General features: G+C 39.2%; 1 protein-coding gene across 2 annotated transcripts; it reads right to left on the bottom strand.

Moving 5' to 3' along the window:
* On the bottom strand, nucleotides 1-3,709 carry LOC104095935 (prohibitin-3, mitochondrial-like). Of its 2 annotated transcripts, XM_009602187.4 has the most exons (3): nucleotides 3,270-3,700; nucleotides 1,744-2,230; nucleotides 1-241 (listed from the first exon to the last, which is right to left on the bottom strand). In XM_009602187.4, exons 1-2 carry the CDS (start codon nucleotides 3,621-3,623, stop codon nucleotides 1,748-1,750), a joined length of 837 nt encoding a protein of 278 aa, XP_009600482.1. In that variant the 5' UTR covers nucleotides 3,624-3,700; the 3' UTR covers nucleotides 1-241; nucleotides 1,744-1,747. The 2 variants fall into 2 exon arrangements, with proteins under 2 accessions (XP_009600482.1, XP_070058118.1); XM_070202017.1 differs by lacking the exon at nucleotides 1-241 and having other exon boundaries at nucleotides 1,452-2,230; nucleotides 3,270-3,709.
* Between the last annotated feature and the right edge of the window lie 10,307 nt (nucleotides 3,710-14,016).

Raw genomic sequence — 14,016 nt, 5'->3', positions numbered from 1 at the left:
TGAGTAGTGATAATATGTTTCATTAAGCAAACCACGTTCAACTGATAGAGGGTTTGGACTTTGGGGGAAGTCTGTGACGTGTACTTTACAGGCTTAATCCTAATAGACTCTCTTCCATCAAGGTATCGTCATGTACTAAAGTAAGTAAATTCTCTCCAGCAGAAAGCCTGTGTCTCTTTTGCAACGTATCTTAAATATAGAAATACATACAATCCAAAAGAGCACCAATGTGATACCAACCCTGAACAGAAATGTTACACAAAGATTAATTCCATTAGAAAAGATCATAACACTTACAGAATCATTCAGCAGAACAGATCACCATAAAGAAGGTCATTCTCTAGTTCTTCATTCTTAAAACAAAATCAAGTAAAATAATGGTTCCTAAAATGGCATAGGCTCAATTGAGACCCCTCATACATTCATCTATCAGAATGCAGAAAAAATTTATATTGATTTCCTACACAAAATCTTAATTTTTATTGCCTTATGAGTTCCACAAAATGCATCACTGCACTTAAAAGGACTGCAAAAAGATAGAAGCAAAGTGAAGACACAATCTCTTCTGAGAGAATTGAAAATACCATCAAGCTGTTACAATCTTAAGGTTGCTCGTGAAGCAAGAAGGAAAGTAAAACTCACCAAGTATCCTCCCTAAGTGCAAATCCACCAGATATTATGGAATGAACATTTTTTTAGCATACAGGAATTTGCTGGCATACAAAGATTCTGTTCCCATTAACTATCAATTCTTCCTTTCCCTTCAGATACCTGTCTAAAGCTAAAACTAAGAGCTATTCCCCCACTTAGCCATTATGTAGGTCATAGTAAGTAAAACCAAAAAAACTATGGACAACTGGCACCAGATTGACTAGGTTTTAATTGATTGATGAAGCAGTCACCTTTAAAAAAAATCTGAAAAGCTAAACTAATAAGACAAAACAAGAAGACCATATACAATGTTCTGTCACTGTGTTATTCATATTCTATTCCCCTATCATCCTTCGTTATTGCTCTGGCTACAATAATTAAAACATACTCCCTTCGTTTCAATTTATGTGAACTTGTTTGACTCGGCACGGAATTTAAGAAAAAATGATGACTTTTGAAATTTGTGGTCCTAAACAAGTCAAAAATGGGCCCAGAGTATTTGTGTGGTTATAAAAGCTTCTAATTAAGGGTAGAATTATAAGTTTAAGCAAAATTGTTTCCAAATTTAGAAAAAAGTCATTCTTTTTGAAACGGACCAAAAAGGAAATAGGTTCACATAAACAGGAACGGAGGTAGTATGAACTAATCTCCATTTTTTGTGCTTATTCTATCTGGCTATTTAACCTAAAAAAATCTATATGAATAGCAGTTATACTTCTTCATAAAGTCAGCTTCATCGGATAGCATTTACAGATGTAACTACAGGCAGACTTTGTATATCAGAAGATAAAAGCACAAAGTTACTAAACAGTGCAACAACCATACTATTGATGGATTGGTTCAGAGATTTAACACTCCATACTTTGAAATCAAAAGCGTTTATCGAGATTCCTTCTGAAATGGTGAAAACAAAAGGCAGATATTTGCCAGTTAGAACTTTTTTGGCTCTTGATTCCCACCTCTGTTCAGCACAGATTTGTGCGATAACTACTGAAGCAGTTAAATTGTATCATATCAACTTCACATTATTCAACCTCAGAGAACCATGTATATCAAAACTGGGAGCGAAAGACAGATAGTAAACCTAATTACCTAATCAACGTGCTGCATTCAGTCCCAGTAGCATGTTCAGTTTGGGCAAGTAAGCCACATTGGGAGTCTTAGCTAAGGTCGAAGCAATCTCCCTCGAAGCCTCAATCCTCCTCAGCTCAATCAAACCCATTCCAGCAGCTGCAGTTGCATCAGAAATCAACTTAGCAGACTCACTCTCTCCTTCAGCCCTAATAATAGCTGCCCTCCGTTCTTGTTCAGCCTTCATCACAACAAACTTGGACCGCTCTGCCTCCTGCTGGGCAACCTGCTTCTGCTCCACAGCTTTAGAAAATTCAGCACCATATGATAAATGGGTTATCGCCACATCATCAAGCTCAATGTTGAAATCCTTTGCACGACGAATCAAACTCTCACGAACCAATGCAGACACCTGTGGACGCTCTGTGAGAAGCTGATCCGCGTTGAATTGTGCGACGACAGCTTTGAGAACTTCATTGCCGATGGAAGGAAGGACCTTCTCATCATACTGTAAATTGTAATAATAAAATGAAAATAAAAAATCTTACATACTATACACACAATCCGCATATACAATTATATACTAGTAACTATAAAGAAAAGTCAAACATACAAATACGGAAAATATAAATCTTATATATTCTATACAAAGCTCTTATAAACAGTACATATGAAATACAAAAAAATATATATATTAGAGACAAAACCTTTATATACAATAATATACAAAATCCTTTATATACAATTACCTCATCAAAATATCCTTAAATACAATTATATACATTATACTTAGATACATGAGTTCAAGTTCTACCACAATAACAATATCAAAGATATTACAGTCATATCACTTAATAGGCAGTTACAGGCAAATCTCTTGAAAATCATTCGTTGGTAGTCCGACAAAAATTAGAACTAATCTGCTATCACATGTTTAAAAATTCACTAATAGTGTCAAAAAATCTCTATACGTGAGTCAGATCACTTAATAGATAATTTCAGGCAAATATCTCGAATATCTTTATAATTGATAATCTGATAAAATTGGTAACTAATCTATTATCACCGGTTAAAAATCCACCGATAGCATGGAAAAATCTTCACAATGTCAGTATACATAATTTAAATCATAGTACATAGTACAATAATATGCAGAAATGCTTATATACAAAATATGTAAATACACATTCAGATCACTTAATAAATAATTACTGGAAAATATTTTGAAAAGCACTAATTAGCAATCTAATAATAACATTAACTACTATACTATGACAAGTTAACAATTCACTGATAGTGTCAAACGGAAACCTTATACTGTCAGATTACGTAACATAAACCTACATGAGTCTAAGTTTAATGAACAGACAGTGTAAAAATTATAAAAAAATCAGATTACTTAAAATGTACGTGACTAATTTGCTAACAAAAGTTAAAAATTCACATATAGGTCGAAAAAATTTTAGACTGTCAGTGTACATAACTTAAATCCTACGTACAATAATATGTATTAAATGCTTATATAAAAAATATGTAAATACACAAACCTCGAGACCCAGGGTTTTGAAAATGTCAGGAAGACGAGAAACTTGAGGGCGAGAGAGAACACGGAGGGTAAGATGGACCATCTGGAGATCTTTTGTACCAGAGAAGGAGGAGAATGTATGAGGCTTCGTACGAATATCGAAGATGAAAGGTTTTTGAAGCCATGGGATCAAAAAATGAGTTCCTTCACCGACGGTTTCGTCGATGACTCCTCGGAATCGGTCGAAGAGTACGGCGCGTTGGCCGCCGTCGACGGTGTACAAGGAGGAGCTGAGAGCCGTTGCGCCGACGCCGATTCCGAATGCGGCTCCTGCTATGTTTCTCAGAAGTGATAGTACTGCTTGATTGCTACCCATTTTTTTACAGAGAGTTTTAGGGTTTTTGGTACGAAGGATGGGAGAAGAAAGGGGATTGCAGGGGTTTTTGGTAGAAAATAGAGTGTTGTACAAGAAAAACCATAAACCTCGAAACGGGTAAACGGATCAAATCGGGTCGGATGGGTAGTAGGCCCAACACAAATTACATGGGGCTCCAATTCCAAATTGAACACGTCTTTATACTTGCAACTTATGGTTGATCAACTATAATATCCTACTACTTTAATTGACGATAAGAAAATTTTTGTTTACCAGTAAAACTATCACGACCTAATTTCATCGATAGGCCATGATGACGTCCAACAGTACAATTAGACAAGTTGATTAATGATTTAAACACATATTCAACTCTTTAAAAATTTAACCAAGTAATTCAACTCTTATAAAATAAAAAGATCTAGTAAATTAAAAAAAATAAATACCTGAACAGAATTAAATTCAAAAATATTCTACTAGTATATGCCAGGACCTGGTGTCACATGTGTATGAGCATCTAATAGATTATACAAAAAATTTAAATACTGTCTGAAATGAAATAGACAGAATAAAATTTCAAGAAGAGGCACTAGTTGCTGCAGAACGGCAGCTCACCACTAAATCTCTGGATAACGTGGGTGCGCGCTGATAGGTCCAACTATAGCACCTGTCTCAGGTCCTGCACAAAAAATACAGCAAGTGTAGCATGAGTACGTAAACAACGTATGCCTAATCTCGAATAGGTAGTAACGAGGGATCGACTTTGACACCCACTAAGGGTCAATAACAATAAATAAAATTAAAAAAATAGAATTATTTAAATCAACCTAATTTATAGAATTAACAATAATTTTCTTTAACCAGCAGAAATAATTAAATTCCTTCAAATACGATAATTTCCAATTTATTTAACTTCACAAGTTGCAATTAAAATACCAAGGTATCGTAAAATTATTATAATTATTATGTACGATTTCGGTCGTACGGCCCAATCCAGAGTGTCGTGTACACTGCCGAGGGACGTGCGCGCGCGATCCATAGATGCATCTATATTGTCAAGGCGTTCGGCCGCTCCACAAGAAAGGAGGATATTTTTTTTATGTACCTCTGGATTGAGGATATATATATATTATAAGATTAATACAAGACGATGTATAATTTTTTTAAATAATTAATTAATTTATACAAAAAATCAAGTATATGAGATTTCAATCTTTTACTATCTTTCCTAGCAAATCACAATATAGTTCAAATACATTAATTAAATAAAGAATACAATTAACACATGTAATTCATGATTTGAGTCCTAAACTACCCGGACTTTAGCATAATTAGTAGTTACGCACGGACTCTCGTCATCTCGTGCGTACGTAGCCCTCACAATTAGCAACAATTATTAATTTAAATCACTTATGGGATAAATTCTCCCTTACAAGGTTAGACAAAAGACTTACCTCGGCTTGCTCCAATTTAATCCACTAGTAGGCCTTTTCCTTGATTATCCAACTCTGAATGACTCGAATCTAGCCAAAATAATTCGATACAGTCACCCAAGATTATAGGAATCAATTTCATAAGAAAATACTATATTTTTCAATAAAAATCCGAAATTAACTCAAAAATATCTCGGAATCCGGCCAAAGTTAAGAAATATGAACGCTTATTCAACCACGTGTCTACCCGTACAAAAATTACCAAATTCTGATAACAATTCGGCTCTCAAATCATAACATTTATACAAGAGGGTTTTCAAACTTTTCCAACTTAATTCACCAATTAAATAATAAAAACAATGATGAATTCGGGTTATTTAACCAATATTGAATTAAGAACACTTACCCCCATTGTTTTTCTCTGAATATCTCCCAAAAATTGCCTCAATTCGAGCTCCAAATCGGTAAAAATGGAGTCCCATTTTCAGATCTTAAACTATTTGCCCAGTCATTTGCTCTACACGATCGCGGACTTGTCCATGCGATCGCGATGAAAAATTCTCCCACTGTCTAAATTAACCTTAAGCGATCGCGGACATGTCCACGCGATCGCGAAGCACAAACGCGTGACCTCCATTTCTACTCCACTTACTCTATGCGAACGCGACCTTATTCACGCGTTCGCGAATAACAAACTCCCATAGCTACGTTATCGCGGCTTTCTTCACGCGATCGCGAAGAACAAAATCATCACTGCCTCAAACAAGTCTACGCGATCGCATAGAACAAAGTCACATCTGCCCCAAATTAGCTTACATGATCGCGATGAACTTATGTGATCGCGTATAAGGAAACCAGAAGAAAAATACCAATAGCTATGAGCTATCTCCCAAAGGCCAAAAATGATCCGTTAGCCGTCTGAAACTCAGTCGAGTCCCTCGGTATCTCAACCAAATACACCAACAAGTCCTATAACATCATACAAACTTAGTCGAAACCTCAAATCACATCAAACAATGCTAAAACCACAAATCACACTCCAATTCAAGTTTAATGAAACTTAAAATTTCCAACTTTTACATATCAAATCAAGTCCGATTGACCTCAAATTTTGTACACAAGTCATAAATGACATAATGGAGCTATAAAAACTTTCGAAACTGGATTCTGACCCTGATATCAAAAAGTCAACTCCCCGGTCAAACCTCCAAACTTAAATTACTGTTTTAGCCATTTCAAGCCTAAATTAACTACGGAGTTCAAAATAAAATTGCGAACACGCTCCTAAGTCCAAAATTACCATACGGAGCTGTTCGAATCATCAAAATTCTATTCCGAGATTGTTTACACATAGGTTGACATCCAACCAACCTTTCAACTTAAGTTTTAAACTTTGGAACTAAGTGTTCCAATCCATTCTAAAAACCTCACCGGACCTAAACTAACCACCTCGGTCAGTCACATAATAATTATAAAGCATAAATTGAGCAGTAAATGGGAAACGGGATTCTAAAAGTCAAAATGACCTATTGGGTCATTACATTCTCCACATTTTAAACAAACGTTCGTCCTTGAACGAGGTTTAGAATTGTACCTAGGGTGCTAAATAAGTGTGGATATCTGTTATGCATGTCTTCCTCAGCATCCCAAGTCGCTTCCTCGGCTGGTTGGCCTCTCCACTAGACTTTTATTGCAAAAATCTTCTTGGACCTCAACTAGCGAACCTGTCTATCAGCAATAGCAACTGGATCCTCTTCATAACCCAAGCTTTTATCTAGATGAACTGTACTAAAGTCTAACATATGTGACAGGTCGGCATGATACTTCCGGAGTATAGATACATGGAAAACCGGATGAACTCCCGATAGGCTGGGAGGCAAGGCAAGCTCATAACCAACCTCCCTAACTCGTCTCAACACCTCAAATGGTCCTATAAACCTTGGGCTTAACTTGCCCTTCTTCCCAAATCTCATGATTCCCTTCATTGGCGAAACCTTCAAAGGAACTTTTTCACCCACCATAAATGATAAATCACGCGTTTTTCTAATCTGCGTAACTCTTATGTCTGGATTGTGTTGTACGAAGTTGCTCCTGAATCAACTTTACCTTTTCCAAGGCATCCTTCACCAAATCAGTACCATATAACTTCGCTCATCGGGTTCAAACCATCCGATGGGCGAATGACATCGCCGACCATATAAGGCCTCAAATGGATCCATCTCGATGCTATATTGGTAACTGTTGTTATAAGTAAACTCGGATAAAGGAAAGAAACGATCCCACTGACCTCCAAAGCCGATCACACATGCCCTGAGCATATCCTCCAAAATATGAATTGTCCGCTCCGACTGTCCGTCGGTCTGCGGATGAAATAATGTGATGAGTTCTACGTGGGTCCCCAATTCACTCTGCACTGACCTCCAGAAATGTGAAGTAAACTAAGGGCCTCTATATGATATGATGGAAATTGGCACATCGTGCAACCGAACTATCTCTTGAATATAAATCTGGGCCAACCTCTTCAAAGTATACGTAGTCACAACCGGAATAAAGTGTGCCGACTTGATCAACCTCTTGACAATGACCCAAATTGCATCGAACTTCCGCAAGGTCCGCGACAACCCAACTATAGTCATCTACTGAAGTAGGCCACTTGGCCTCTGGTGATCATATTTAACTTGCTGGCAATTTAGACACCTAGCTAAATACTCAACTATGTACTTTTTTTTATCCTCCGCCACCAATAATGCTGCCTCAAGTCACAACACATCTTTGTAGCACCTGGATGAATAGAATACCGAGAACGGTGTGCCTCCTCTAGAATCATTTTCCTCAGTCCATCCACATTAGGAACACATAGACGATCCTGGAGTCACGGAACACCATCCGCGCTAATAGTAACTTCCTTGGCACCACCCCGTAGTATCGTTTCTCGTAGAACCATTAAGTGTGGATCATCAAACTGGCGAGCCTTGATATGCTCAAATAGTGAAGACTGGGCCATAACACACGCAAGAACCCGGCTGGGCTCTGAGATATCTAGCCTCACAAGTCTGTTAGCCAAGGACTGAATATCCAAAGCTAATGGCCTCTCCTCTATTGCAATAAAAGGCAAACTACATTTGCTTTGCCCGGATGATACATGATAGTGATATCATAATCTTTCAGTAACTCCAACCATCAGCGTTGCCTCAAATTTAGGTCCCTTTGCTTAAACAAATGCTTCAAACTGCGATGATCATCGTAAAATTCACAAGACACCCCATAAAAATAATGCCACCAAATCTTAAGAGCATGAACAATTGTAGCTAACTCCAAATCATGCACATGGTAATTCTTCTCGTGGGGTTTCAACTCATGTGAAACATATGCAATAACTCGCCCCATGCATTAATATGCAACCCAAACCAACGAGTGAAGCATCACAATACACTGTATACATCCCCGAACTGGAAGGCAACACTAACACTGGTGTTGTAGTCAATATTGTCTTGATCTTCTGAAAGCTCACCTCACAATCATCAGACCATCAGAACGGAGCACCCTTATGGGTTAATTTGGTCAAAGGTGTTGCAATAGATGAAAAGCCCTCCACGAACCGATGATAATATACTGCTAAACCTAGGAAACTCTTGATCTCAGTCACCAAAGTGGGACGATGCCAATTCTGAAATGCCTTAATCTTTTTAGGATCAACTTTAATGCATTTGCCTGATACAATATGCCCCAAAAATGCTACAGAATCTAGCCAAAACTCATATTTGGAGAACTTAGCATAAAACTTTTGTTCTCACAGTGTTTGAAGCACCACTCTCATATGCTTCTTGTGCTCTTCCTTACTGCGCGAGTAAATCAAAATATCATCAATGAAGACAATGACAAACGAATCGATATATAGCCTGAATACCATGTTCATCAAATCCATAAACGCTGCTCGGGCGTTAGTCAAACCAAAAGACATCACCAGAAATTCATAATGATCATATCTAGTCCAGAAGGTAGTCTTCGAAACATCTGAATCCCGGATCTTTAACTTATGGTACCCCTACCTCAAGTCGATCTTAGAAAACACCCTAACACACTGCAACTAGTCAAATAGATCATCAATACGCGGCAACTGGTACTTGTTCAGCTGGCGATAGTCAATATACATTCGCATAGTTCCATCCTTTTTCTTCATAAATAACACGGGTGCACCCCAAAGTGACGAACCATTTTGCTAATAACTCCTCAAGTTGTTCTTTCAATTCCTTTAATTCTTTCGAAGCCATGCGATATAATGGGATAGATATAGGGTGGGTATCTGGAGCCAAGTTAATACAAAAATCAACATCACGATCTGGTGGCATGCTAAAAGATCTGAAGGAAATACATGGGAGAACTCCCGAACTACAGGCACTGAATCAATAGTCGGAGTCTCTGTAGTAGTATCTCGAACATAGGCTAGATAAGCTAAACAACCCTTCTCAACTATGTGTTGAGCCTTCATAAAAGAAATAACCTAATTATATGAACTAACAGACGAACCCTTCCACTCCAGCTTAGGAAATGCTGGAATAGCCAAGGTAACAGTCTTGGAATGACAATCTAGGATGGCATGATATGGAGATAACCATTCCATGCCCTAGATGATTTCAAAGTGTGTCATTTCAAGCAGTAGAAGATCTGCTCTAGTTTCATAACCACACAATGTAATAATACAGGACCTATAGATCTGATCCACAACAACAGAATCGCCCACAGAAGTGGACACATAAACAGAAGTACTCAAGGACTCTCAAGAAACACCCAGGAAATGAGCAAATAGAGAGAGGACACATATGAATACGTAGATCCTGGATCAAATAATACGGAGGCATCTTTGTAGAAAATAGAAATAATACCTGTAATCACTGCATCTGAGGCCTCTGCATCTGGTCTAGCTGGAAAAGCATAGAACCGGACTGGAGCGCCAACTGGATAGCCTCCGCCTGGCTGTCCTCCACCTCTAGGACAACCCCTACCCACCTGCCCTTCGCCTCTTGGTGGTCTGACGGTCGGTGGATCAACTGGAGCGGTAATCATATGTTGATGACCCTGCTACACTGGTCTACCCCGAAGCTTGGGGCAGAATCTCTGCATATGACTAGGATCCCCGCACTCGTAACAACTTTTCGGTACGATGGGCTGCTAACTAAAAGTCTGCCCCTGGTGACCTGAATACCAATTGAAAATACCCTGAATAGCTGGTGGGCGATAAGAACTCTCTGGCATAGCACTGATATAAGGTCGTACTGGAGCACCCCGAGGAGGCGGTGATGCTGGATATGGGGGCCTACTGGATTTCCCTCTCACGAACTGACCTCTACCCCCATACAGAGTACTTCAGAATATCTAAATCGCTTATCTCTCATAACCTGCTCTCGACTCTGTTGACGCACACCCTCAATCCTCTGGGCTATCTCCACGACTAGCTTATAAGAAGTACCCATTTCAACCTCTCGGGCCATAGTGGCATGAATGCCAGTATGTAAACCCGCAACAAACCTCCGCACTCTCTCCGCCCCAGTAGGGAGTATCATAAGTGCATGGCGAGATAACTCAGAGAACCCCACCTCGTAATCGGTCACTGACATCTGACCCTCATGGAGCTGCTCAAACTAAAACCGCATCTCTTCCATCTGGGAGGGTGGAATATACATGTCCAGGAAAATATGGGTGAATCTGTCCCAAGTCATGGGAGAAGAATTTGCTGGTTTGCCAAGAAGATAAGACTTCCACCATCTACGGGCCCTGCCCTCCAACTGAAAAGTAGCAAAATCTACCCCATGAGACTCTAATATCCTCATATTGTGCAGTATGTCCCTGCATCGATTAATGAAGTCATAGGGGTCCTCATGTCGCTCTCCCCTAAAGATAGGAAGATGTATTCTAGTCCATCTGTCCAATAATTTTTGCGGCTCGGCGACTGCAGTTGGTCTGGTCTCAGGTGTAGCTGCTACCACTGGCTGGGCTCCACCTACGGGTAGTGCACCCTGGGTCTGATATACAATAATTGCCTACCCATGAGCCCGTGCGGTAGGGGTTTGTGCTCCCCCGCCCACCTGAGATGTGGCTGGGCCTGCCGGAAATAAACTGGCCAGAGTCATAGTGTCCATGAACCGCAACATACGGCCTATGACATCCTGGAATTCCGGTGCAGACGTGAAATCCATCGGAGCTGGCTCTGCCACGGGCACCTCGTCCTGTTCCTCAATAATAGAATCTTCTGCTGGACCCACTGGTGGCATAACTGGGACAATCCTGGGACGTCCTCGTCCCCTACCACGGGCTGGAGCCCTCCCTCGGCCTTTAAGAACTGGGGAGTAGCTCTCCCCTGGTGTGGAACCTCATTAGAGCGCGTTCTCACAATCTATGAGAGAATAAAAGAAAGATATTTAGTACTACATCAAGGTAGTTTCCTAACACCCTATAGCCTCTTGAAGATAAGTACATACGTCTCCGTACCGATCTGCAAGACTCTATTAGGCATGCTCATAACTTGTGTGACCTACGTGAACCTAGTGCTCTGATACCATATTATCACAACCCAATTTCACCTATAGGTCGTGATGGCGCCCAACACTACAGCTACGCAAACCAACTGATGATTTAAACACATATTCAACTCTTTAAAAATTTAACCGAGTATGTAAACTCTTATAACTTGCAAGAATTTAAGACAATATAAAAAGATATGGTAAATTAAAAAAAAAGGAACAAAATTAAATCCAAAACAATTCTACTAGTGTATGCCAAGACCTGATGTCACAGGTGTATGAGCATCTAGTGGATTATACAAAAATTTTAAATACTGTCTGAAATGAAATAAACATAATAAAATTTCAAGAAGAGGCACTAGCTGCTGCAGAACGGCTCAGAAGGGCAGCTCACCATTAAGCCTCTGGATAACGTGGGTGCGCGCTGATAGGTCCAACTATAGCACCTGTCTCAGGTCCTACACAAAAAGTGCACAAAGTGTAGTATGAGTACGTAAACAACGTGTACCCAGTAAGTATCAAGCCTAATCTCGAAGAGGTAGTGACGAGAGGTCGACTTTGACACTCACTAAGGGTCAATAATAATAAATAAAATAAAATAATAGATTTATTTAAATCAACTTGATTTATAGAATTAACAATAATTTTTTTAACCAACAGAAATAATTAAATTCCTTCAAATACGAGAATTTTTAATTTATTTAACTTCACAAGCTGCAATTAAAATATCAAGGTATCGTGTAATTATTATTATTAGGCACGATTTCTGCCGAGGTTGTACGGTCCGATCCAGAGTGTCGTGTACACTGCCGAGGGACGTGCAGCGCGATCCATAGATGTATATATACTGTCGAGGCGTTCGGTCCGCTCCACAAGAAAGGAGGACATTTTTTATGTACCTCCAGAATGAGGATATATATATATATATATATGTATATATTATAATATTAATACAAGACGATGTATAATTTTTTTTAATAATTAATTAATTTATAGAAAAATTAAAATATACGAGATTTCAATCTTTTACTATCTTCCCTAGCAATGCAGAATATAGTTCAAATACAATAATAACAACAACTAGTATAATCCCACTTGTGGGGTTTGAGGAAGGTAGTGTGTACGCAGACCTTACCCCTACCCTGGGGTATAAAGGCTGTTTCCGATAGACCCTCGGCTCCCTCCCTCCAAGAACTCCCCACCTTGCTCTTGGAGTGACTCGAACTCACAACCTCTTGGTTGGAAGGGGGGAGGGGGTGCTTACCACTAGAGCAACCCAACCTTGTTCAAATACATTAATTAAATAAAGAATACAATTAACATACGTAATTCATGATTTGAGTCTTAAATTACCGGACTTTAGCATAATTAGTAGCTACGCACGGACTCTCGTCACCTCGTGCGCACGTAGCTCCCCACAATTAGCAACAATTATTAATTTAAATCACCTATGGGGTAAATTTCTCCTTACAAGGTTAGACAAGAGACTTATCTCGACTTGCTCCAATTTAATCCACCAGTAGGCCTTTTCCTCGATTATCCAACTCTGATGGCTCGAATCTAGCCAAAATAATTCGATACAGTAACCAAAAATTATAGGAATCAATTTCATAAGAAAATACTATAATTTTCAATAAAAATCCGAAATTAACTCAAAAATATCTCGGAATCCGGCGAAAGTTACGAAATATGAACGTCCATTCAACCACGAGTCTTCCCATACCAAAATTACTAAATTCTGTTAACAATTCGGCCCTCAAATCATAAAATTTATCCAAGAGGGTTTTCAAATATTTCAAACTTAATTCACCAATTAAATGATAAAAACAATGATGAATTCAGATAATTTAACCAATATTGAGTTAAGAACACTTACTCCGTTATTTTTCTATGAAAATCTCTCAAATATTGCCTCAATCCGAGCTCCAAATCGGTAAAAATGGAAAATGCGACGAAGTACCATTTTCAGAACTTAAACTCTCTGCCCAGTTATTTGCTCTACGCGATCGCGAACTTGTCACGCGATCGCGATGAAAATTTCTCCCATTGCCTAAATTAACCCCATGCGGTCGCGGACTTGTCCACGTGATCGCGAAGCTTAAACTCACAGGCCTATGCGATCGCGAACTCATCCACGCGATCGCAAAACACAAACGCGTGACCACCACTTCTGCTCCACTTACTCTACGCGAACACGACCTTCTTCACGCGTTTGCGAATAACAAACTCCCATAGCTATGCGATCGCGGCTCTCTTCACGCAATCGCGAAGAACAAAACCATCACTGCCTCAAACAAGCCTACGCGATCGCAAACAATGATCCCAAATTAGCTTACGCAATCTCGAATGAACTTATGCGATCGCGTATAAGGAAGCCAGAAGAAAAATACCAACAACTATCAACTATCTCCCAAAGGCTAAAAATGATCTGTTAGCCGTCCGAAC

This window comes from Nicotiana tomentosiformis, chromosome 5 (genome assembly GCF_000390325.3).
Source record: "Nicotiana tomentosiformis chromosome 5, ASM39032v3, whole genome shotgun sequence".
Taxonomy (NCBI): domain Eukaryota; kingdom Viridiplantae; phylum Streptophyta; class Magnoliopsida; order Solanales; family Solanaceae; genus Nicotiana; species Nicotiana tomentosiformis.
The sequence above is the reverse complement of the archived record's forward strand: the minus strand, read 5'-3'. Positions and strand labels throughout refer to the sequence as shown.

Bases quoted from the DNA above. Each gene is read 5' to 3' on its own strand.
- LOC104095935 (XM_070202017.1), bottom strand. From the start codon at position 3,623: ATGGGTAGCAATCAAGCAGTACTATCACTTCTGAGAAACATAGCAGGA. The intron at 2,231-3,269 runs GTTTGTGTATTT...TACAATTTACAG, and splicing joins TCAAAACCCTGGGTCTCGAG to TATGATGAGAAGGTCCTTCC.